This window comes from Glandiceps talaboti, chromosome 14 (assembly GCF_964340395.1).
Source record: "Glandiceps talaboti chromosome 14, keGlaTala1.1, whole genome shotgun sequence".
Taxonomy (NCBI): domain Eukaryota; kingdom Metazoa; phylum Hemichordata; class Enteropneusta; family Spengelidae; genus Glandiceps; species Glandiceps talaboti.
In genome coordinates, this window is record NC_135562.1 from 1,442,814 (window position 1) to 1,462,500 (window position 19,687).

The 19,687-nt window shown below is 37.7% G+C and overlaps 1 protein-coding gene across 1 annotated transcript; it reads right to left on the minus strand.

Annotated features, from left to right (window-relative positions):
- Nucleotides 1–1,386: 1,386 nt before the first annotated feature.
- Nucleotides 1,387–13,633, minus strand: LOC144445784 (phospholipase A and acyltransferase 2-like). The gene is made up of 4 exons (XM_078135422.1): nt 13,626–13,633; nt 3,420–3,867; nt 1,834–1,908; nt 1,387–1,512 (listed from the first exon to the last, which is right to left on the minus strand). The coding sequence occupies exons 1-4, from the start codon at nt 13,631–13,633 to the stop codon at nt 1,387–1,389; spliced, it is 657 nt and encodes a 218-aa protein (XP_077991548.1).
- Between the last annotated feature and the right edge of the window lie 6,054 nt (nt 13,634–19,687).

The following is a 19,687-nucleotide window of genomic DNA, read 5'->3' on the forward strand; positions in this document are numbered from 1 at the left end:
ACTATTTAGTAATAATATAGCCTTCCAGATTAGCCTACCCTTATTTTTTCGTTGGAGTGGCATTGGTAAAGTGTTAACTGGATACCAAATCACACAAGACCAATGTGGCACTAAGGTGGTACTCTTTGTGAAGTCTAAGCCTATACTATATTCGATTCCTATAGTACAGGAGTAACAGAGATTTTTTTTCTTGAGGGCCATTATGAAGATATAAATGCGTTAATTACCGTTTCATACATAAATACAAGTTCCAAAGTGATGTACAGTGGACAAAGTTCTCGCCTTCAAACACATCACACTCAGGCTTAGTTATGTTTATGAAATTAAACAAACAAACAAACAATAAATAGATAGACAGACAGACAGACAGACAGACAGACAGACAGACAGACAGACAGACAGACAGACAGACAGACAGACAGACAGACAGACAGACAGACAGACAGACAGACAGATAGACAGATAGACAGATAGATAGATAGATAGATAGATAGATAGATAGATAGATAGATAGATAGATAGATAGATAGATAGATAGATAGATAGATAGATAGATAGATAGATAGATAGATAGATAGATAGATAGATAGATAGATAGATAGATAGATAGATAGATAGATAGATAGATAGATAGATAGATAGATAGATAGATAGATAGATAGATAGATAGATAGATAGATAGATAGATAGATAGATAAATAAATAAATAAATAAATAAATAAATACTGACAAGCATCAACAAGAGAGTAATTACTATATGTTTTCCCATATGCGAAATGGTCACAATTGTGTGTGGAGTATGTACAATATGTTGTAGGCACTCTTCTAGCTTCTCCCGTGATGGCTTCATAAGGACGCCCCCAGCGACGAATACCAGCAATCAAATGTCACTAAGAAAACATTTACTGTCACAGATTTGCTCCGATATCAAGATAATCATAGCGCACCCAAAAAAATGGCGGGACAATGTTTTCACGATAATCTACATTGTCTGTTTAGGGAATAAATGGAAATAACTTGTACTCTAAATATAGTTCCTTAAAAAGTCTCTCTGTAAATTCTGATTTTCGTCGCAGTTAGTTTCGTGACTACCAATTTATACATTTTTTTCTGTATTGTTGCCTCATTTGTTTACTTATTTATGTGCAAGCTGAATTGTTTGAGGGCGCATGGTATTATTAATTACCATAATGACTTTTCAATATGTTTATTTGCTATAGCTGCAATAATTATAACTTTGTGTTCATTTACAATACTTTTTTAAAAAAAAATAACATAGTTGTATTACTTATAATTATGTAAATGATATTCATGATGTCACAACTATTAAGATATGTCGTCATTTCCTCATCAAACATTCTAAAACCAGTCCTTGGAATTTAATCATCATCTTTTAATTGTGATCCATTCACTGATCATTACCATCTCAGGAAACAACCATATTAGTACAAAAACCAGCAGGGCTATTCCAATATATAATAAGATGAGCAACTCGCTGCTGTACTTCTTTGCCTAGGACAAATCACAAAAGTTGATAATTATCCAATCACAAAGGTCAATATAGTAATTATACAATATCACAAAGGTCGATAGTAATTATATACTATAAAGGTCAATAATATTTATCCAATCACAAAGATCGATAGTAATTATCCAATCACAAAGGTCGATAGTAATTATCCAATCACAAAGGTTAATAATATTTATCCAATATGAATATCATGCTTGTAAGGTTCCATATGGTTGGATAAATTGAAAGTCAATGTAACACCGCCATATAAGTATAATGCAAAATCCAATTCACACGAGAACGAAAGACAAATGTATACTTACCAATTCTAGGAAGATTGCTGCAGCTGGCAAACATGCAATAAGTACTTTATTGTCTGTTTGTCTAAGGTCCTCAAGCTGAAGATAGAATAATTATAAGAGACGATATTATTTACTAGTATAATTTCCTGTTCTTACATCTGTCTGACTTCCTTCCCGTCTCTTTGTCAATCTGTTTAACTGCTCACCTCACGCATCTGTTTCTGTTTGTTTACCTATCCGTCTGATCTGTCTGACTGTCCGCATATGTTGCTTTTTCAATTCGGTCTCTGTGACTGTCCACCCACCCACCCATCCACCCGTCTGTCTGTCTGTCTGTCTGTCTGTCTGTCTGTCTGTCTGTCTGTCTGTCTGTCTGTCTGTCTGTCTGTCTGACTGACTGACTGACTAACTGGTTGACTGACTGACTGACTGACTGACTGACTGACTGACTGACTGTCTAACTGTACATAATCAATTTGCCCATCCACTTGTCTTGACTGTCCACCCCTAGTGACTTTCTCGATTTTTGTTCTCGCTTGCCTTTTGTTTTGTGGCCAGGGTCAATACATAGAGAATTGACATGGTTAGGGATGGACCATTTGATATCGGGGGGGGGGGGGGGCTTTGAAGATTTCGGGAAAAAAAGATGCCAAATGGAGTTGCTTGAAAAAAATATCCGGATATGAGTGGCTGATGAAAAAAAAAAGATGGACCACTGCTGCTAGAAAAAATGTATTGGCAGGGAAATGATGCACAGGTTCGAGTGTACTGTTCAACCTGCTAGTACCTCTCCAACCAGAACACTTGTCAAATCATGACAAACAATTTCAAACACATATCAGGGACCAGTCAGTTTCGTTAGCCTGTGGTACTAATATTGCATTGAGCACTGTTCTCTCCAGTGAGACACTTATATGAGTGTATGTGTGTGTATAATATATATATATATATATATATATATATATATATATATATATATATATATATATATATATATATATATATATATATATATATATATATATAGTTTATTACTATTACGCTCTGCCACTGCGGTATAGAGCACTGTCTTAGCAGATTGATACTCACCGAGTTATATATATATATATATATATATATATATATATATATATATATATATATATATATATATATATATATATATATATATATATATATATATATATATATAAATGAAAGAAGACGAGTCTGATATTACATTGTGGATTTACACTACGGACCATTTCACCAGAAGGTGTATGCATGCATGTATGTATGTATGTATGTATGTATGTATGTATGTATGTATGTATGTATGTATGTATGTATGTATGTATGTATGTATGTATGTATGTATGTATGTATGTATGTATGTATGAATGTGTGTATGTATGTATGTATGTATGTATGTATGTATGTATGTATGTATGTATGTATGTATGTATGTATGCATGCATGCATGCATGCATGCATGCACATGTTTGTGTGTCTTTGCGTGCCAGCTAGCCAGCCAATCTGCCTGCCTGTCTCTCTACCTGTCCCTGTCTGTCTGTTCGCCCGCCAGCCTGTTAATTCAACGTATAATTTTTAACATAAAATTCACCTACCTCCCAACTATAACCCAGCTTGTCCCCATATCGACACCTTGTGGCAAAGTGTTGACAATTGTCTTCAAGAACATTGAATGGATACTGTTTTCCAAGCATTTTTTCACCATTTTGAATGATGAGTTTAGAGATGAGTGGTTTGAAGATATCACTATCAAGACTATTATTAATTCGAACGGGAAGTCGGCCATCGCCAGCTGCATATCGTATGGGTTCCTTAACAGCGACAACTTTTCCAGGGCCACGGCGCCGCCTAGGGGCGGAATCCAAGGTTTTATATTCAGGCTTCCAACCAACCGCCAGATGAATAATAAGCGGCTCATTTGAGTGAACATCATAACCAACAAATATACCAGCATGACAATAGCAAAAGTGTTTGATCTCAATGATGTCTCCTGCTTTCAACTGTTTCCTAAAGTTTAGAAAATCTAAGGTCCAGGGAGTTATCCTGTTAAAGATGACGCAAAAGAAGTTAATATTACTTTTAGAAGCTACTTTTCTGTATTATATTGACATGAATATAACAGACATACGGATTATGATCAAACAATTATAAAGTGTGAAAAACAATTGCTTGGCAGAGCTTAAAACGTTAGACCTAACCATAGACAGTGGAGGGCAATGTAAATATAAAAGAAAATGTTAAATATGTCGTATTTTTTAGGGTAGAGTTGACTTCTCAGACAGAGGGCCCTCTGTCACAGAGGTCGCAGAGCCTACAGAGCTTAGACCCTACATCAGACCCTGAGAGGTTGTTACTTAAAAGATATTGTCCAAATCAATCATTTCATAAAGTTTAAAGCTATCCTGATGACCTTTTCATCATGTACGAGTTAAAACGTCCATGTATGAAGATGTACACGAACAACCCGTTCGAAATATTCCTAATAAACTTGACATCTAGGGTTTGAGGTAGTATCTGAGCTCTGTGCGCTACCTCCGATCTGTGACAGAGGCCTCTGACCTCTGTCTGAGAAGTCAACTCTACCTATTTTTCAGCCCTATCACTGTCAGGCTTCTTATGATTGCTTGCTGATAGCGTTGCACGAATGTCTGGATCTTACAGACTATATTTAGATACAAATTACAGCTACAACGTACAAGCTTACGTAACTAGTCCTTGGACCCTAAAAAAAATACGAGTTGACTTGGGATCATTGGTAATGTCAGAAGCTCGTCTCTAGCTTAGTCTGGATGCCAAGCAATCTGATTAAAATCTGATGTGGTAAAAACGGCTATCGATGCATTTATGCATCGTTTTGTGACATTTGTTTTGTTCCGAGTGATCGCTGCCTTCCCAAGAACAAAAGACACAAAACGATGGAAATATAGAGGTAAATAAAGACATCTAGCTGTTTTCACCACATCAGATTGGATGAAGGCGCCTCGTCTTCTCAACGTGTTTTCTCGAAGTGGTCACTTACCACGTTGAGAAAAAACGTTGGCAAAGAGAGTTCTGACAGAATGAGTGGATGAAGGATAACAAAGAGAGTTCTGACAGAATGAGTGGATGAAGGATAACACTACTAAGACTATCTTTAGCTTGAAGGATTGTATGGCAATAAGTGTGGCATCCTCTAGATTTGACTTGACAAGTTGAAAACTGCTACAATTTCTTTGTGACAGATACTATCATCAATACCTGATCGATACCAAATCTATTTTCAGTGTAAATCCGTGATGGTGGTATCCCATGCAAACAGCATAACAGAGATTGTTCAACATTGAAATGAAGCAAAATAATCAACTTGAAAGTTTTGTCTCGTTAGGAAATTGAAATATTTTTACGCTGCTAGCTGTTGGACGGTTGTGCAATCCCCCCCCCCCCAAAAAAAAAGCAGCCTTATCATTATTCAGAGGCATTTAATTTTATATACATTTTCAGTGACTCACGCTCACTTGTATGAAAACAACAGTGATTCTAATAATAGCAACTACTACTACTACTACTACTACTACTACTACTACTACTACTACTGCCGCCGCCACCGCCACCACCACCACCACTACTACTACTACCACCACCACCACCACCACTACTACTACTACTGCTACTACTACTACTACTACCACCACCACCACCACCACCACCACTACTACTACTACGACTACTACTACTACTTCTACTACTACTACGTGTGTGTGTGTGTGTGTGTGTGTGTCTGTCTGTCTGTCTGTCTGTCTGTCTGTCTGTCTGTGTGTTTGTGTCCGTGCCTGTGGTTGTGTTACGGATGACAGAATACAACTTTTTAATATTTGCTAAGTTTTGATGTTTTGCGAGGTCACCGTTAGCCTCGCTGCTAGACTCGTGACTATCGTCCGCAGCCGCGAGAAGAGAGGGACTTGCCGCTCGGCATACATAATAATAATAATAATAATATTTATTTCTTATAGAGCGCATTACATTAAAACAATCTCAATGCGCTGAACAAAAGTATAAAAGTAATTTAAAATGTACTTATACACAAGTATAAACATAATATGAAACAAGATAAAAATACAAAGACACGGAATGACATTTAAAAACTGAAATGTAAAAAAGTTAAAAGTTAATGATAATGAGATCTAAAAAGATGATATTTTAAGGCAGATTTAAAACTGTTCAAAGTATGAGAAGAACGAAGACATGATGGCAGGGCATTCCAAAGGCGTGGGCCGCAAATAGAGAAGGCCCCGGCGATCACCATAGTATGCAGTGTTCCCTATCGGTTGGTGCAAATTCACCACGCTACCGGATTGCGACCGAAGGGAACGACGGGTGGATCTAACCATTAATAAATCGCCTAGATATGAGGGCCCGCACCCATTAAGAACTTTAAAAACAATACAGAGTACTTTGAATTCAATGCGCTTCTGAATAGGTAGCCAGTGTAATGAATGAAGAACTGGGGTAATATGCTCAACTTTTTGTCCTTCTAACGACAAGTCTTGCTGCTGAATTCTGGATAATTTGGAGCTTACGAATTTGTTGAAGTGGGAGACCATATAATAAACTGTTACAATAATCTAAACGTGATGTAATAAAAGCATGAACTAGTTTTTCAGTACAACTTTGATCAAGAAGAGTGTGAATTTTGCCAATTTTCCACAGAGCATGAGAGGCAGCTTTACAAATATTAATTACATGATCAGACATAGTAGCCGCCGAATCCATGGAAACACCAAGATTACGAACAACATTAGATGGTTGTATATCGACATCGCCAATCCATATCTCAGACCGGGGTACCGGACCCGCACCACCAAATTTAGAAGAAAAATGCACAATTTCTGTTTTACCGTCGTTAAGACAGAGCATATTATCACGCATCCACTGTCTAACTTCACTAGTGCATGACTCAATAACTGAAGTCGGAACCCGGTCACCCTCACACGTGAGATACAATTCGGAATCGTCCGCATACATGACACAATTTAAACCATGACGGATTATGATATCCTCCAAGGGGGGTGTGTAAAGCGGATTAGGGACCGTTAGTCACGAGTCTGGCAGCCAGACTAGGTCACCGTGAACTCTCAGCTGTCATGAATTAATACTTAGAACAAATGTTTGCATTTCGCGAATAGCATTCTTCTAAGATGACAACATTAAGTTATTATAAGATCAACAGTGTCAAATAATGACTGATTACAAACAGTTGGAAGAACAATGACGTGATCACATTGTTTAGCTAGTTTTCATATTTGTCAATATTATTTGCATTGAATTAAGGCAACAACAACACTTGCGTTTTATTCATTTATGGTGTTGATTATTTTATCACCCAATCATTTGAGTATTGTATATTTTATGTTTATAAGAATTTAATGTTGAAATAAATTATGGATTCTTTCTTTGGAAGTTGGAGCTGAAGGTAACAGCTAGGCCTAGACTAGGAGCTTCGATCTGCTCCGTGGCCACTTCTAAACGATCCAGGTTAACCATGAACACTGTGTGTAGTTTGAGCTAATTCCCTAAAGTCCAAGTCGATCCCGTGTACGGAGTGGAGAGAGAGAGAGTAACATTGGAGGAGGGTTACGTTAACAGTAGAGGTCACCCCCTCTATTTGTTAGGTCACCCCTCTATTTGTTAGGTCACCCCCTCTATTTGTTACAGTTGTTTATGTTGTCCTATCCTCTACTGTGATTTTCTTCCTATGAAATGCAGACTGTATAACTGGAATGAACACACAGGTGATCAAAACATTTTAAATAAAGCACGGTCAACATTATCATGATTCAACAGAATAAAAGTCTAAAAATCGACGCCGCCCCCTCTCCCGCCCCCTCTCCCACCCCATGGATGGATATTGTGTCGTCGGATGTCCTTCTCATGATACGAAGCCACGAGGACGAGTTTATTGTTTGGACAAGTTAATTTATAATTTATTTTAAAGACTCAGTTATTCTGACCAACTATTGAAAAAAGGATTTCAATAAGGTGCACAGATCTTTTCCTTGGCTGTGGTTCACCAGCGAAACAAGTTCAGTTGTTTTATATTTATGACTAAAGTCTTTATTCCACTGACATTACATTCCATATATATACTATTTTGCTAAATACTTGTACATATAATGCAATCTGAATAAAATCCGATGTAGATATCGGCTAATCGTTCATTGCGATAAATAACGAAGGTGAAATAGCAATGAACGATTAGTCGACATCTAGATCGGATTCTAATCAGATTGATCAGAAGGTTACCTCGTCGAGTTAGAAAACAAAGATAGCAAGTTTATATGTCCAAGTTTCACAAATTTTAAGAGAAAGGGCAAATGCATCAGAATAACTAGATCAATACTAGTAATTCCATAATTAGGGAATTTCTCAGGTGAAACCTTGAACTGTGCTTAGATCACTGTGTGTCAACCACTTCTGCTCACCCCCCCCCCACAACCCATTGCAGTTCTTTTGGATCACCTTGCCTCGGATCATCTTCCTTTCTCAATCACTGTTGCTATTGACAATCTCCCATCTCTAGATAGTAACATAGGGGTTACGAATACCAACATTAAACCAGCTGGTAATCGAGTACAATGGAATAAAGTCAAAGACAATCATATACGGAAGTTTAAGTCTGTTTCGGACAAATTTCTTCGACGGATTACCATTCCATCTCATGCTTTGTTGTGCCGTAATTGTCATTGTGATTCTTGTCATCACAAGGATAGTATCAATCTGTTCTATCATGACATTATCCAAGCTTTATCGAATGCATCAACGGAATGTTTTAACAATAGAAATGGCAAAATCCTGGAATCTATAATTCTTGATCGTTGTAAAGCAAATCTCACAACCGAAGATTATCAGTTTGGTTTCAAACAGGGTCATTCCACTGATCTCTGCATTTACTTGCTTAAGGAAACAATTAATTATTATCATAATTACAATAGTCTGGTTTATGTTTGCTTCTTAGATTCAACGAAAGCTTTCGACCGAGTTAACCGTTGGTCACTTTTTAAGAAACTCATTGACCGGGGTATTCCAAAGTTAGGAATGGTGTTCGGCAAGGTAGCATTCTTTCCCCTCATCTGTTTAACGTTTATATGGATGATCTTAGTAGTCAGCTGAAGTCATGTTATAAGGGCTGCAATATTGGTGGCCGAATGATAAACCATCTTATGTATGCTGACGACTTAGCTCTTATATGTCAAACAATTGCAGGTCTACGCTCTCTTGTACATGTATCTATCTGTGAAATGTATGGTGTTGACCACGACATTATTTTCCACCCAAAGAAGTCGAAATGTATTTATTTTATGCCTCGTAAATGTTTAATTAGAGTTGAATGTTTACCTTCAGTTCGTGTTTGAGATAAACCACTAAGTATTATTCATGAACTAGACTGTCGACAGTCGTTCGTGCCTTTTTTGCTACGTTTCATCTAAATCAAAGTCGTCGCCTCGCTCCGTAGTACTGAATACTAATACGTACTGATAGGAACTGCGATTGTCGAAGGCACGTACTGTGAGTGCCGGAAGGTGCCTCCGGCACGAGCGACTCCGGCACTCGCTGATCAGTACGCGGTTACAGTATTGCTCTGGATCGGAGCGAGGCAACGACTTTAGTTTTAGATAAAACGTAGCAAAAAGGCACGAACGACTGTCGACAGTCATTTTAAAACAAGTGGGACTTTAAAAAGATAAATTGACAAATACACACATGAATAAATAAAAGCATTTAAAAATACAACAAATCTCTATACAATTTATGAATCCCCGAATAGAGGATTGTATCGGAATTAAGCACTGCTAGCTGCAATTAAACTATTATGACTATTTCCGATACGTTCAAAAAAGTTGTACATCAGTTTACGTCTAAGAGCCCCAAAAGTGGGGATCGTGTGCTGTACAAACATTCGACTGGCGCTGCAATCACGCGAGTAACCCATCAGAATGCGAAAAACATTGCTGTAACCAGGTCTAAGGTTGTTAAGACACTTCTTATTGTACAATGACCACAGCTGTGAGCAGTACATATTCGAGCAAAAAGTTCTAAACGATGTAGCCTCAATTGTACAGAATGTAAATTTAAAGAGTAAAATGTTGGCTTGGCTGTAAAAACATTTCATTTGGCGCTTGATTGCACTATCATCATGCATAGAGTCTGTCAAAGTATTACCCAAGTAAGCATGTTCATGAATAGACTTGTTTTAAAATGCTGTTTTTTATGTATAGTATAGTTTTTATCTATGGGATGTTTATGAGCGTTTTTGCGTTCTTTTCTCTCCCGAAATAAAGTTTAAAATAATACTACTACTACATGGCGTCAAAAATCGGTTAACGTCTTTGGCAGGCATGTTCCGATTGTTACAACGACATGATTTATCGGAAGTTTATTAAATTTGGGAACTAGGAAGTGACATCGACAGACGGTAAAATTTTCGAAATGTTTGCTGAGTGAAACGGCCAGTTGAAAGTTTATGTTGCCGTACGGTAATTGTGTCCTGTTGCAAACCTTGTTGTGCGGTAGGTGGACCTGTGCGATCATAGAAACAAGTGTAATTGTATCCCTTTCATAGACAGTTGGCTAAATACGTCTATATTATTGATATTAATATATCATAGACATTTTATTGTATTCTGATAAAAATGTTCTGATACATATCCCGGGAAACTAGTGCCTGTGACCTCGACTAAGCTAGATGAGTTTGCCGAAACACATGTGAGAAAAGTCAACTCAGTGTTTCTTTTTTTATAAAGTATTATTTTGCAAAGTAAGATTTCTAGATTCTTGCAAATATCAAGGATTAGCTTACAGTATACTGAGACTCACCGGTTTGCTTCAAATTCCATTGCACACACGAAGTTAAGAAAAAAGATTGGATAGTTAAGAGTCTGAGTCGGTGACGTCCAATGTACATGTATTCAGGAGGGCGATTGGTATTTATACCCTTTATCTGTCATAATGTTGACACATTGTTTGACATGTACAGGATTAGCAGTCCTCTACATCAGAGGGATGTGATAAAATACAACTATTTAAAATCGATGTTCTATTAAAAGCGAGGTATTAACATAATGCACTTTAAGTGGAAGAGAGCCAATCAGACTGCTCCCCTCCCTAAATAAAGTCAGCATCTCGCCCATTCAAACTTGTAAAGTTACGTAACGTTTACTAACCTTGATACAAAATCAACAATTACGTGAGATATACATTATAATCATTGTGAGCGACTTTTGGTGAAGTGAACAGTGAACACTATGAGGTTATTTTATGAGGCCATTTACTTTATGAGGGTCATTTTATGAGGGTCATTTTATGAGGGTCATTTTATGAGGGTCATTTTATGAGGGTCATTTTAAATACGTAGTCTAGCCTGTCTTGAGATAAATTTCCTCTGCCAATTAGAGTTGAGTATTTGCTCCCCCCCCCTAAATTGATGACATTCCCTTCCTAAGTGATTTGTGTAGCTTTATATAATCTTCAGTCTTGAATCAGCAGTAGTACTGTATGGTAGTGTTAGTACAGCTCTGGGAATAAAACCACGTCGTGTTACATGTTACAGAACTGAGCCACTTGCTTCTGTTCCGGTATAAGTTTTCGCGAATCTACCCCAGGGAGTATACTTAGTAGTTTATCAATACACTCCCCCACACGACTTCAACAAGAGATTATATATATGATTACATGCAGAAGTATAAGATCAGACCTGCGACCTGCGACCTACGACTTTAGGATATTTCAAGTTAGAAATGACGTAAATAAACTGTGTTTGGTCAGATTGCAATTTGTATCATTGCAATGATTGAGCGTTTTGTTTACAACCTCGTTTCCAGAAATGACGTCAGAGTAATCATAACAATGATCATGCAATCGAATGTCGCAGGTCGCAGGTCGCTGTACGTCCTCACCGGTCTTCCATACGATCGAGATGTGTTTTTGTTGTGTCTGTTCTGTTTAGTAAGAGGATGTGAAAGATGTACACTTTGAACTTGGGGGGGGGGGGGGTCTCCTTCAAAGAGCTGTATTACTTTGGTAATCCTCTGTCTGTCTGTCTGTCTGTCTGTCTGTCTGTCTGTCTGTCTGTCTGTCTGTCTGTCTGTCTGTCTTTCTGTCTGTCTGTCTGTCTGTCTGTCTGTCTCGTTTACCTTGTACGTTTGCAAAATTGTTCACTTCAATCACCTACCATACATTTAATTATGAGGCAGTCCATAGCCAAATGAATGTGTGTCTGCTGAAATATCTGTTCATAAGGTAAAGTGTAGACAATATCAATATAGCCAACAGTTGTATAATAACGTATTCACAGTAAAATTGGGGTATTACAATTTTCAAGTACATCTAAAGCTTTCGATAATGTGTATGATTTCACACTAAATGGCTTCCTACATGTCCTATTTTTTCAACAAAAGAAATTGCTCGCCAAGGGTGGGGGACACTCCCTACAACACTCTCCCTCCAATCATGGGGTATACTGCTTCTGCCCAAAATCAAGATTGAAAGACAAAACTCTACTGGCTAATTATCTTCAAGTACAGGTTACGTACGTATGGGGCCCCCATAGGTTACAACCCAATGTGAGACCTTATTTGTATGGAATCTCTTACAGACCCTGAAGTTGATCGTTATCTTTTATGGAGAGCAAAGCCAATGAGTTGTTAGACGCTTCGGAGACTACGTCGTATCGCTCCGCCCTCACCGGTCTTGATCATGAAAGATGGTTGGCCGATGCGCGAGGGCGCCCCGACACGGCCTTTAGTTTACTTGAACACATGATAAATCCCAGAAATAAGTAAAACGAAATAAAAGTATTAAAAGTATATAGAAAATTCAAAATTATTATTAAACATAAAGAAAGAAAATAAATTACACGATTGAAACATGTGATAACGAGTTAAAATGAGTTATAATATTTACAAAGAGCTCACATAACAGATTTACAATGAGTTATATGATTTACAACGCAACTGTTGGTATGCGGTCTCTCTCCCTCCCTTCCGCCCCTCTCTCGCTCGCTCTCTGTCTGTGTGTCTCTGTCTCTGACTCTGTCTCTGTCTGTCTCTCCCTCCCTCCTTCTCTCCGGACCCTCCCTGTCTCTGTCTCTCTCTGTCTCTCCCTCCCTCCCTCCCTCCCTCCGGGCCCTCCCTCTGACTGTCTGTCTGTCTGTCTGTCTGTCTGTCTGTCTGTCTGTCTGTCTGTCTGTCTGTCTGTCTGTCTGTCTGTCTCTTTCCCCCTCCCTACCTCCCTCTCCCTCTCCCTCTCCCTCTCTCGTTAGAAATTGGTACCCTAGCTAGAAAGATATAGTGGAGAGCCATTTACGTTCTGCCAATCAACCTACAACTACACTACTTGGAAACCGAAACATAACATCAAGCATCCCTAGAACGTAACAATATAACTCTAAAGAATTTGTTACTTGATTGTTCTATTCAGCGGGTCTTTCAATGGCAAATATTCTCATATTTCAAATATGTGATTTTTTCGTGACGTCAGGAAGAAAAACATATTTCAAATTCTTCCAGATCACAAATCGGCAATTCCAATGTAAGTATAGTTGTCTTTGGCTGATAAATATACATTATAATTAGTCATAGTAAACAAAATAAATCTACATATCAATCACTATTTGTACCATTCTGATCATCGTCGCAAACCACAACCGTTTTACGGCACCGTTCTTAACGAGTCGACCCCTGTTAATTTCCAAGAAATAACAGCTATGGTTTGCGAGAATGCATTCTGATTATTTCTATATACTACAGCAACTTTCATTATTCACTTACCCTTCCATACTGCCGTTACTTATAACATCCTTGGATTAAGTCTATAATGCTCTACTACTATTGCATTGCATTGAGCACTGTTCTCTCCAGTGAGACACTTATATGAGTGTATGTGTGTGTATTATATATATATATATATATATATATATATATATATATATATATATATATATATATATATATATATATATATTAAGTAGCAAGCTACTGAGGAGTTGCTTCACACTGTGTTAGACGCTGTTGCGATCATCAGCGTCTAACGGTATAGTTCAATGAAGTTCCAAATAATATTTCAAAGACATTTAAAAGTTCGAAAATTCTATCTGTTAACACACACCAAACATTCTATAATTCCATTTCACATGATATGGTTGCCACACTCTAAGATGGCGAAATGTATCTATTTCCATGCTAGCATTTTTGATTCCAAACATTTTACTTAATAAATTCTATTTGTCAGCATCTATTTGTCAGGGATTCAGTTTACACCTGTGATTGATAGTTGTGGTTGTTAGTCATGAAGTAAACACAAAATTGGGCAAAGTATTTGTAAGCAGAGTCTTTGTTGTAATCATTTTTGGCAATCTTGTGTATTAGAGAGATTAAGCAGAGCTTACGAGAACGAGAAGACAACGGCAAACGGCATCTCGTCTGCATCTCCCCCACCACCACCACCACCACCACCACCACCACCACCACCACCACCCACATCCTCCGTAATTTCCTCTCGTTCCCTTATGACGGGACAAGTTGTTGTGCTATCCATGCAAACCCATTGTACATGTGTTTGTATTACTGCCACTGCCAAACTAGTGAACGAGAACCTCAGCGATATGTAGTACATGTTTGTGAAGTAGAACGTGAAGAAAAGCTATACAAAAACAACGCTTTGCTAATAAATGAATATCATAATGAAATTTAGTAACCACTTCCATTTCATTAGAAGCCAACATTGATTAGCACTTAGCATGGGAGAGGGCTTTTGTGATGACGTCATGCTACTCTTCCTACATACACTGTTTGGTTACTATAAAGCCAGATGCAATTTATGTGCTTGGAACAGATTTCCATTGTGTCTCAGTTGACCCTAACGTCCAATTGTCTGACTGTTCCTTAAGTGTTTAAGAAGTGCCATTTATATAATTCTACCTGAGAAAAAAATGTTGGGAGTTGAAAAACCATGTGTGACACTCTATACTCAACAGCTGCATTGTTGGATTTTGTAGTCACATGTCGTGTTGTATAGGTATACCCAGGTACATATCTTGAGTTCAGTACAAAAAGGAAGCATCATGGTGAAATTGTCAAGAAGGAAGTAGAAGTAGATCGATCAATATACAGACATTTACGACTCTCGACTTCAGAAACCAAATGTGTTAGAGGCTGGTCAGTTTCTCCGCTGGAGGGTAGTGGTGGAGTATTGATTATCGAATCTGGCCTTTTATCAAATGTTGTTTTAATTCTTCTTGAGATTTGCTATAAGGCTTATAAATAATGTAAGATTAATAGCGAAATTGTCAAGAAGGAAGTAAAACTGGAGAAAAGTATAGACATTTATGACTCATGACTTCAGAAACTAAGTGTTTTATTTATTCGCATAGGAATATGGCATATTGATTATTGCAAACATTTGTTCTAAGTATTAATTCGTGACAGTGGAGATTTCGCGGTGACCTCGCGGTGACCTCGCGTTACATCTAAACTTTGCGAATATTATAAAGTTGTATTTTATCATCGGTAACACTAGTAATTTATTTGGTTAAGACGTGTGTTTGGCGTTAAACATCATTCCTACATCATATGCAAGGGCAACAACAAGGGGCATCATATAAGTCTAGATCTGTTCACATGTCATTTCATTTAAAATGATGTCACTGCTTGACACAGGAAAACGATCGCCATCGGCAACTTTCCAATTGTACCTACAAACATACACACATGCTCATCCACACTCTCGCACGCCATCATGATATGTGCACACACAGCTGAAACAATTATTATGATAACGCATGATGTTCCTAAATAAAATATTTTCCATTTTGAAAAAACAAACATTTGTTCCCCAAGTTTTTAGCATAATACCGGATACAAGTCAAGTACACAATTTATTGAAGCTCAAACGATTGTAGCTTATTATAAAGGTGTTGTTGAGTCAAATTTGCTTGGCAAATGAGTCCTTTAATATTCATGAAGAAGTAACATTAAGTCCTTTAAGTTGATCAAATCATGTTGAAATTACTTTTATTACACTCTAACTTACATTATTTTATAGCATTTCGCGAATAGTATTCTTCTGAGATGACAACACTGAAAGTTATTAAAGGATTGTCGATGTCAAATAATGATTAATTATAGACAGTTGGAAGAACAATGACGTGATCACATTATGTGAATACTTTTCATATTTGTCTATATTATTTGCATTAGATTAAGGCAACAACACTTTTTGGTTTATTCATTTATAGTGTTGATGATTTTATCATCCTATCATTTGAGTATTGTATAAATTATGTTTATAAGAAATTAAGATTCACTTGAGAAGAGAGTGGGGCTGAGGCAAGGAGCGTCCATCTGCTCCCTTGCTGGCTACTTCTAAAAGGATCCTAGTTAACTATGAACATTGTGTGTAGTCTCCTTGTGTTGTCTGAGCTGATTCCTAAAGTCCAAGCGATCTCGGTAGAGAAGTTGAGATGAGTACAAGTTCAGTATGAGAGTGATTCAAGTGCAGTTACATGATCCACCAGCTGTGTGCGGAGATCAGAGAATAACACTGAAGGAAAGTATAACGTTAACAAGTAGAGGTCAAGCCCGCATTCTTAATGTTACACTGGTGAACGACACAAGCCTTTTTGTTACACTAGTAAACACACTCAACTCTAAGAAATACTTTAATAATGGTTCAATACCCAATAAAATGAACATACTCTTACTAATATAATGATACCTATGTTGAATAGATTGCCTATAATTACGTGTTCTTATGTAGTAGAATGTCATCTAATTATATTGCTGATAATTATGAATAACGTTTACTCGTTATTCCCAAGACTGCACGTATAAATATGAATGAAAATTGGTGATGCTCATAGTACATGAAGTATGAAAAGATGCTCATAGTACATGTCGTTTGAATGGCATTATAGGACGACATCACATCTCATGCCTCATTCACATAATGTCCTGATCTTCTTTTAACGACACATGGCCCAATGGTAGCTTAAATATATATTATACATATTGCAATCAGGAGCGAGTATACCTTTGTTAGCAGGATCATTCTTGAAGTGTAAGTAAGATCACTATAACAACAGTCTCAAAGTTTGAAAAAATGACTGTAATCGCAAAGGTTAAATTTATATGTGCACGCACTGATTTATCTGAATGTCTTCGGGTCTGGTTGTGAAGAGTAACATGTACCTGGCTTGGTCACAGTGTATGTGAAGGTATGCACCAGTTCGCCGGTATATGGAAGCGCCAAAACGTTCAGGGGAATGGCACACTCAACCAGGTTTTTCTTGGTGGATTTAGTTGATTTAACAAGCATGTGTATTACGCAAAACCTGCTGCTTTTACTCACGACAAGTTTACCTTTACTTTGAGGCATTGATATCTGTGTTATCTATATAGCCTTTAGTCCTGTTTTTCTTTGCATGGCTGGGTGGTAGCCATGGTGTTGTACACAATCTTGGGGATGTATTCAATCTCTAACTTTCTAGACATACAGAGACAAGACAAGGAGTCTTCTTGTATTAACTCTTGATCACTCGCAGCAAGCTTGATGATATGCAGTCTCTTTCCATACATGTCACCATTATGCTGTAAAGGATATTGCACTCCAAATGTGTATTTAAGGTACTGGAAATCACGATTTCTGATTGCGTTGATCTGAGTAATCAACCACGTCAGAAATTCTCTCGAGTTGCTTCCTGGTGCTCTTTGGACTGTAACTTTTATCAGATTTTGATTTGGTGGGTTACTCTTGATTTCTAGTTTAAATGTGATGTCATCATGGAATGAGAAGAATCCTGTATCTGAAAATACATCTGTTTGGACGGAAAGGTCGACCACCTTAGACGAGTTAATACATCTGGCTAAGAGGCGTGGAAATACAATGCTTGGTAACAAATCTTCGAAATCAAAATAGAAAGTGTCGTCGTCAGTATTAGATACCCACCAATGGAAATGCTTTGTACTGTGATCTGGCAACAGGTATGGGACGATATAGATAGGCACATTATCATAAGGTGGCCCAGGAACTGGACAAATTAGATCAAAGGCCATTAACAGCGAGGCAAGCTGCTTTGAGGACAATCCCATCAAGGAGGCAAGATTCTTCATAAGACGACTATCGACACACCCCTTTTCCTCCAAAATACACCATGATGATTTCATATCAACCGGTATTTCTGACAGAACTGGGACTTGCAAGAAATTCTTCATCACATCTATAAGAAACTGTGGATCAAAAATGACAATCTTTCCCAAGTCATCATCGTCTGACCGATAGATTATTTCTCCTGCGTTATGGAAAAAAATTAGCATAGCCTTAACACAATGTTCATCCCAGTCTTTATGTTTACTTAAAACAAGTTCTAGCACGTCTTTATATCGACAAAAGACCTTACCGAGTCCATGTTTTTGCCCTTCTTTCCGCTTTTGTTGAATGGTTTCGTAAAATTGAAGGAAATTTAACGGAATTTCTTCTTGTACATTTTCACTCTCGTGGGCAAATTTCAATATGTGGTTTCGATGATTTTCGGCATCTGAATCAAGTGGCTTAGAATTTTCAATAGGAAACAGATGAGATTGCGTGGAACCATTCACAACCACACGGTCGTAAAATTTCCTTACTTTTTTAATTTCTTTATCAAGATACTTGGACATTTTTACCACATCACTTTTCTCGATGCTGTCTCTGTGCGTGCCAACCAGGAAGACAACGGAATCTTTATGCTTTGAATGAACGAAGATTGACTGCAACCAGAATACAATTCTCTGTAACTGAGCTTTTCGATCCACGATAGCATCTTTCATGTTGAAAACAAGGAGGTATATCGCATGTTTGGCAAGGAATATGTGATGGGTGAAGTAATAGAGTTTCTCCCCAGCAAAATCCCAAAGACTCAGTGTCATTGGAAGATTTGTTGCACCTTTAGCATGCTCTATCATAGCATCTCTGACACGTACAATTGGAATATTTTGCTTTACTTGTACATGTCTTACCTGAAGGAAAATATATAGGTCTATGAGAGGATGACTTAATGCAGAAAACAAATAAATGAAGAGAGACAACACAGACAGCTGAGGACACCATATTTTCCAGCCCATGCAATATGCAGCAAAACAGCCTATACATATCCCAACAGTCCTGTTCACCCAATAATTGAAGGGGTAAGTGATGTCCAACTGTCTGCCAATGAATATGCCATTTAGAGACCCAATGCCGAAGAGAACACCATAAAGGAATGTAATTACAAATGGGAATGTACCATTCAATGTTTGCAATATGAATCCAAACACAACCATGCAACACACGGCTCCTATCAAAGAAGAACGTTTTGTGGTGACTATATATTGTTGAACAACAATGCTGAGAAAATATCCACAGCGTGCAAGAAATGTGTCGACAACCCAATGCCAATCAAACCCATCGATATTGAAAGCAGAAGGCCACTCAAGGCCTGAAGGGATTTGTAGAATGTCAGGAGATAGAAACAAACAAAGCACAAATGCTATACCATGACGGAAACCCATACTCATAGAAACACCCATTGCAAACGAAAGGACCAGTATCACAACACAAAACATTACTGAGCTTACGAATGTACTTCTCAGTGACAGAGTTTCAAGGTTTGCCATCAGAAATCCTAACTGTAGTTGGGGCCGAAAGTAGACATCAAAAGCTATTGACATAGCAACGCCAGTACCATATCTATACGAAAACAGAAGCTCCCCGGTCCACAGCAGAAATGGCAGGTTTATGATCCACTCAAGGAATACGAAAGGAATTACAAACCCTTGGTATGGCTGGATGATTGTAAACACAGTTACTATCGGGAACA